Below are 7,742 nucleotides of genomic sequence, written 5' to 3' on the forward strand. Positions count from 1 at the left end.
CCCAGGTCATGATCTCAGGGTCCTGGGATCGAGTCCCACATCGGGCTCTCTGCTCAGCAGGGAGCCTGCTTCCCTCTCTCTTCTCTCTGCCTGCCTCTCCATCTACTTGTGATTTCTCTCTGTCAAATAAATAAAATCTTTAAAAAAAAAAAAAAAAACAAAAACAAAACTCAAATGTATACTGGATTTTTTTGGGGGTGATCTGTACCTTCTGATACTTGTGCTTAGAGAAGCATTTACAATTTTAAGGTGGATCTGTAATCATGACTCAAAATAAGGGATCTCCTAATCCAGAGCCAGCAACAGGGCTCTCCCATTGCAGAAGCGAGCCAGGCCCAGTGCTGCCCAACAGCCAGCCAGTACAGTACTGTGCTTCCCCAGTACAGAGAGAGGGTCTTCCTGCTCCTTTGGCTCTCAGGTTCCTCCTTTCTGCTATGTGCATCTGTTCCATCTCCAAAACCACTTCTGAGAATGCTATTCTAATAGAATGACAAACACCAGCCAGCAAGACCCTTGTTTCACCTGCGGCTGACAAGGGCAGCATGTGCTACAAGAGCCTTCATGTGCCCCAGGATGTGAAGTTAAGAACTTAAGTGAGTTAAGAAGGCCAGTGAGCGCCCCCTGTTGACTCTAGGGCTCCTACCATCAAACCACTCCACAGCGGCCTTGGCAGTTGGTGGGTCTTCATAGGACACTGTAGCGTCACCTTTGGGCTTTCCTGTTTCCTTGTCCAAGTAGATATGAATCATGGGTTGTCCGGTTCTCTTGTTCATCTAGGCATAAAATAGCAGAGTTAGGCTGTGACCAGAAACACACTGCTTTTTGGGAGAAATTCAGAGAAGTTCCTTGAATTGTCAAAAGTGTCGAAAGCAGTAATTTTCCAGATACACATTCACAGTAGGATGTCAGTTTATCTCCAAGTAGTGGCATTATTTCCTAAATTGCCACAACAAATATACGTGTGATTTTTTCCTCTTAGGTGTAGGTGTCATGAAAACCAAAACAGACCTAAAGTTCCAAAGTATGTAAGTGAACAGCGTGCTTCCCATTGCTTCCCTAGTTGTCATCTCCTGGTGCCCTTGTACCTGACCCAACATGTTCTGTGCCCTCACTAACAGGCACCCAGTGACAACGGCCACATTTTAAGAGGCAGTCAGGCTTTGATGCCAGCACACAATCCATGTCTCGCATAAAGTAAAAATCACCCTTAAATCAGTAAGTACTGATACAGGGTTGTGAGTGTGCTAGAAGCATTCTTAAGTCTAACACAGCCAATTTTTCCTCCAGAGGTAGAACACACTACTCATTAGCTTTGCAGCTGAACATCAGACGTAACTTGCTTGAATTCAGGAGCAAAACAGTATAGAAGAATATGGTTTCATCTGTTTTCTGCATTTAAAGTGCCTATGATCAAAGCCTAATCTATACATGTTTTTTTTTTTTTTTTTTTAAAGATTTTATTTATTTATTTGCCATAGAGAGAGAAGCGAGAGCAAGCACAGGCAGACAGAGTGGCAGGCAGAGGCAGAGGGAGAAGGAGAAGCAGGCTCCCTGCCAAGCAAGGAGCCCGATGTGGGACTCGATCCCAGGACGCTGGGATCATGACCTGAGCCGAAGGCAGCTGCTTAACCAACTGAGCCACCCAGGCGTCCCTATACATGTTTGTTTATATAACACCTAGAGACACCTGAGAGTAGTGATTTATAGGCCAATTTTTTTTTTTAAAGAAAGCTAACATTTATAAGACAAGTATTAACACCTACGTTTTTATAAATGACATATAGAGACTGAAAAAAATAGGCAAAATAGCAGTATGGATGATGGGGCTATGTATTTTTAAAATCTCCTCTATGGGGCGCCTGGGTGGCTCAGTGGGTTAAAGCCTCTGTCTTTGGCTCGGGTCATGATCCCAAGGTCCTGGGATTGAGCCCTACATCAGGCTCTCTGCTCAGCAGGAAGCCTGCTTCCTCCTTTTCTCTCTCTCTGCTTGCCTCCCTGCCTACTTGTGATCTCTGTCAAATAAATAAATAAAATCTTCAAAAAAAAAAAAAAAACAAAAAACAAAAAAAAAAAAACCCAACACCAAAACTCCTTTATTTTACAAAACTAACAGTATAGGCTCTTTTCTTAACTAGGAAAACCCCCACATACCTGCATAAACAACGTATCATATAACATCACAAGTAGAGAGAGAGATCTTCATTATGCAACTCATAAGCTCTACCCAAACCAAATCTCTTTCTATATAAATCTCACTTGAAAAATCTCATTTGAAAAAGACCATAGTTAACAACTGAAAAAAATCTAAAAAATAAAACTAAAACAGCTGGATGGCTCAGGAAGTTATGTATCTGCCTTTAGCTCAGGTCATGATCTTGGGGTCCTGGTATCGAGGCCCACGTACCATTCCCTGCTCAGCCTGCTTCTCTCTCCCTTTGCCTCTCCCCCCAGCTCCTGCTCACCCCCAATTCATAAAGATAAACTCTTTTTCTAAGACTTAGAGAGAGAAAGAGAAAGGGGAGGGGGGTCAGAGGGAGAAGCAGACTCCCTGCTGATCAGGGAGCCCTGATGCAGGACTCAATCCCAGGACTCCAGATCATGACCTGAGCCCAAGGCAGTTACTTAACCAACTTAGCCACCCAGGCACCCCAGATAAAATCTTAAAAAAAGGAAACAAAAACACCCAAAAACAAAACTAATAAAAGACTTGAAAAAACTATAAGGAGATGGTCTTTAGTAAAAACCTAAGTAAATGGGCATATGATATTCATGGAAAAAACTACTATTATAAAAATGTCAATTCTCCTCAAACTACCTTACAGATTTAATAAATACTCAGTTGGTTTTTTTTTTTTTTAAAGATTTTATTTATTTATTTGACAGAGAGAGATCACAAGTAGATGGAGAGGAAGGCAGAGAGAGAGAGAGAGAGAGAGAGAAGCAAGCTCCCTGCTGAGCAGAAAGCCCGATGCGGGACTCGATCCCAGGACCCTGAGATCATGACCTGAGCCGAAGGCAGCGGCTTAACCCACTGAGCCACCCAGGTGCCCGGTTTTTTCTTCCTTTTCTTTTTTTTTTTTTTTAAAAATTTATTTGACAGAACGAGAGATCACAAGTAGGCAGAGAGAGAGAGAGGAGAAAGCAGGCCTCCCGATGAGTAGAGCCCGAAGCAGAGGCTTAACGCACTGAGCCACCCAGGTGCCCCTAAGTTGGGGTTTTTAAAGAACTTTGTAAGTGGAATTCTAAATGCATATAGAAGAGCCAGGAGTAAATAGCAAAGCATTCCTGAGGGGAAAGGACAAAACAGAAGAATCTGCTTTACTATAGATATTAATACTTAGCATAAAAATAGCTGCGCTAGGGGTGCCTGGGTGGCTCAGTGGGTTAAAGCCTCTGCCTTTGGCTCAGGTCATGATCCCAGGGTCCTGGGATGGAGCCCCACATGGGCTCTCTGCTTGGCAGGGAGCCTGCTTCTCCCCTCTCTCTCTCTGCCGGCCTCTCTGCCTACTTGTGATCTCTGCCTGTCAAATAAATAAATAAAATCTAAAAAAAAAAAAAAAAGCTGCACTATTAGTGCCGGACCATACAAATTAAAGTACAAAAGACCATCAGAAATAGATCCAGGCCTCCCTCCCTCCCAAACAAACAAACAAACAAATAAAATCTTAGAAAAAGGGTGGGGAGTTATGCGTCGGTTGCTCAGTCAGTTGAGTATCTGCCTTCAGCCCAGGCCATGATTCCAGAGTCCTGAGATCAAGCCCTGCATTGGCCTCCCTCTTCAGCAGTGAGCCTGCTGCTTTCTCTCCCTCTGCTGCTCCCCCTGCTTGTTCTGTCAAATGAAATAAAATCTTAAAGAAAAGACAAAATGTAATAGATCCAGTACGGATGGAACTTTATGTGACAGATATATACCGTCAAGGAAATGATTGATCTTTCAATAAATGTTGTTGGAACAGAAGGTCTTACAAACAGAAAGACACAAACCAGTAAGGAAAAGGCTGGTAAGCTCAATGATATTAACAGCTTCTTCTATTCTTCAAAAGAATACATTGGCAATATTAGCGAAGGACCAGCCTTCAGGAACTATAAGGAACTCTATGTAGGAGCAGCTCAGATGGTTGAGCATCTGCATCTGACTCTTAATTTTGGCTCAGGTAATGATCTCAGGGTTCTGAGATCAAAGCCAGCATTGGGCCCTGCACTGAGTGTGCAGCCTGCTTGGGATTCTCTCCTTCATCCTCTGCCCCTACCCCCTGCTCTCTCTCAAAAAGAAAATTAGATTAAATTTAAAAGAAGTTCTTTATAAAATAAAGTCCTTTTTTTTTTTTTTAAAGATTTTATTTATCTCTTTGACAAGCAGAGATCACAAGTAGGCAGAGAAGCGGGCAGAGAGAGAGAGAAGGGGAAGCAGGCTCCTCCCTGAGCAGAGAGCCCGATGCAGGGCTCGATCCCAGGACCCTGAGATCATGATCTGAGCTGAAAGCAGAGGTTTAAAACCCGCTGAACCACCCAGGTGCCCCCTAAAATAAAATCTTAAAAAAAAAAGTTTTAAAAAAGATTTTACTATTTGACAGACACAGCGAGAGAGGGAACACAAGCAAAGGGAAGTGGGAGAGGGGGAAACAGGCTTCCTGCTGAGCAGGGAGCCTGATGTGGGGCTTGATCCCAGGACCCTGGGATCATGACCTAAGCTGAAGGCAGACACTTAACTGACTAAGCCACCCAGGTGCCCCTAAAATACTTTAAGGAACTATTATGTAAAACAAGAAATGACAACTCAATGAAGAACAATTACAAGACTAACAGGCATTTCACAGAAGGCAGCTTGCAACTAGAACATTAGTAGTAGGGTGACAGGCATTAAGGAGGACACGTGAGGTGTTGAGCACTGGGTGCAACTTATAAATTATTGAATGCTACATCTAAAACTAATGATGTTGTGAGATATGTGTATGTACCTGCACACATTTGCATCCATTAATTCAGTCTAACTCAATCTAAATTAAAAAGTTAAAGCAACAACGACAAAAAAACCAAAAAATACCAATCATCATCAGGAACTAGGGAAAAAGGAAATTAAAATGACATTTCCTGGGCATGTGGGTGGCTCAGTCAGTTAAGCTCAGGTCACGATATCAGGATCAGGAGATGGGAGTATTGCATCGGGCTCCATGCTCAGCAGCAGTATGCTTGTCCCTCTCCCTTTGCCCCTCCCCTTGGTAGTGCTCATGTTCTTGGTCAAATAAATGAAATCTTATGAACAAAACCCCCCACCACATTTCCATTTTCCTCCAGCAGACTGGCATTAAGATAAAATTTCAGGTGATTCCCAGCAGCAGTGAAGATGTGGTGAATGCGGTCTCAGGAATGCTAGTGGCATCCACTAAGTTGCTCAGCCATACTATCAGCTTAGGAAATCGAACATGCACACAGCTTTAGAACCAGCAATTCTATACTGGGTACAGTCGATCCTCATTATTTGTGAATTCAGTATCTGCAAATCTGCCTAACTCATTAAAATTTGTAACTTCAGAATCAATGCTTGTATACTCATGGACATGTACAGAGTGCCAAACATTTAAGTTGTCTGACGCACCTGGTCCAGTGGAGTTAAAATGACATATACTTCCCCCACCCCTCAGTCCAGCTTCCTCTAGAGATGACCAGGGGATAGAGACTGTGGGGACAGGACAGTGGTGCAAGAAGTTCTGGCCCTGGGGGTGGATGAATGTGTATGTCAACTCAGGCAAATCACTGGACACTTCAGAACCTCATTTTCTCTTTGTAAGAGAAAACAGATATACAGAGGAAGTTGTTTTTAAAATTTAGGGTTATAATGTGAGATATGTGTATGTACCTGCACACATTTGCATCCATTAATTCAGTCTTTGTAGTGACTTGACAGAACTACTGCAAATAACAAGAACCAACTGTACAGTGGGGCCTGGGTGGCTCAGTTGACTAAGTGTCTGCCTTCAGCTCAGGACATGATCCTAGGGTCTTAGGACTGAGCCCCACATTGGGCTCCCTGCTCTGACCTGCTTCCTCCTCTTCCACTCACCCTACTTGTGTTCCCTTTATTGCTGTAAAAAAAAAAAAAAAAAAAAAAAGAAGAAGAAGAAGAAGAAGGAAAGAACCAACTGTACACACACTAGACACACTACTGTCCTGTGCCCCAGGAGACGTTGTACAAGAGTATTCACTGCAGCACAGGCTCCACAAGAGAAGAAGAAGGAAAGAACCAACTGTACACACACTAGACACACTACTGTCCTGTGCCCCAGGAGACGTTGTACAAGAGTATTCACTGCAGCACAGGCTCCACACCACAAACTTAGAAATAACCCAAAAGTCTATTACAGAATATATGAGTTACTCGTGATGTACTTATAAACGACCTGAGGACCCCTGATCCCCCTGCCCAAGAGCTCAGTTTCTCTTAGTTATCCTAATAAGAACCCAAGTTTCCCACTGTACATGAACTACAACAGTTCATACCTGTTCACTCCTAGTATATTCCCAGAATAGCAGTCCCTCATAGTAGTGTTTAATAAACATTCTCCAAGGGGCACCTGGATGGCTCAGTGGGTTAAAGCCTCTGCCTTCGGCTCAGGTCACGATCCCGGGGTCCTGGGATCGAGCCCCGCGTCGGGCTCTCTGCTCGGCAGGGAGCCTGCTTCCCCTGCCACCCCTCTGTCTGCCTCTCTGCCTACTTATGATCTCTGTCAAGTATATAAATAAAATCTTAAAACAAAACCTGTTTGTTGTAATCTGTACTTCACAAAAAAGTGTCCGTGTAAGTATATATATATATTTTTAAAGATTTTATTTATTCATTTGACAGACACAGATCACAAGCAGGCAGAGAGAGAGAGGAAGGGAAGCAGGCTCCCCACCAAGCAGGAAGCTGGACATGGGGCTCGATCCCAGGACCCCGGGATCATGACCTGAGCAGAAGGCAGAGGCTTCAGCCCACTGAGCCACCCAGGCGCCCCCACTGTAAGTATTCTTTTTTTTTTTTTTAAAGATTTTATTTATTTATTTGACAGAGAGAGATCACAAGTAGGCAGAGAGGCAGGCAGAGAGAGAGAGGGGAGAAGCAGGCTCCCCGCTGAGTAGAGAGCCCGATGTGGGACTCGATCCCAGGACCCCGAGATCATGACCTGAGCCGAAAGCAGCGGCTTAACCCACGGAGCCACCCAGGCGCCCCCCCACTGTAAGTATTCTTATAATAAGCCGACAATGATAAAGGATGGAATTGTTTTTTTAAAGCAACCTTCATTTTTCGTTTTTTTAAAAAATATTTGAGGGGTGCTTGGGTGGCTCAGTGGGTTAAAGCCTCTGCCTTTGGCCCAGGGTCCTGGGATCAAGCCCCACATCGGGCTCTCTGCCCCGCAGGGAGTCTGCTTCCCTCTCTCTCTGCCTGCCTCTCTGCCTACTTGTGATCTGTCAAATAAATAAATAAAATCTTAAAAAAATTTTATTTGAGAGAGAACAAAGAGCGAGCATAAGCAGGCAGAAGAGCAAAAGGGAGAGGAAGAAGGAGACTCCATGCTGAGCAGAGAGCCTGATGCGGGACTCGATCCCAGGACCCTGGGACCATGACCTGAACTGAAGGCAGACACTTTACCAACTGAGCTACCCAGGCGCCCCAAAAGGACGGAACTGTTAAGTATGCCCACGCATGTTTGGCATTTTTCTACAAAAAATCAAAGGTTTTTTTTTTTTTTTTTTTTTTTTTT

At 43.9% G+C, this 7,742-nt stretch overlaps 1 protein-coding gene across 1 annotated transcript in view; it reads right to left on the reverse strand.

Annotated features, from left to right (window-relative positions):
* The window catches only part of LOC132008659 (RNA-binding protein EWS-like), a gene marked incomplete at its 3' end in the record, with an annotated part of 15,523 nt that overhangs the window by 2,331 nt on the left and 5,450 nt on the right, over positions 1 to 7,742 (reverse strand). Inside the window, exon 6 of the mRNA XM_059387258.1 lies at positions 644 to 773. Within this exon, the coding sequence (XP_059243241.1) occupies positions 644 to 773 (130 nt within the window). The remainder of the gene's footprint in view (positions 1 to 643; positions 774 to 7,742) is intronic.

This window comes from Mustela nigripes, unplaced genomic scaffold (assembly GCF_022355385.1).
Source record: "Mustela nigripes isolate SB6536 unplaced genomic scaffold, MUSNIG.SB6536 HiC_scaffold_626, whole genome shotgun sequence".
In the NCBI taxonomy this organism is placed as follows: Eukaryota; Metazoa; Chordata; class Mammalia; order Carnivora; family Mustelidae; genus Mustela; species Mustela nigripes.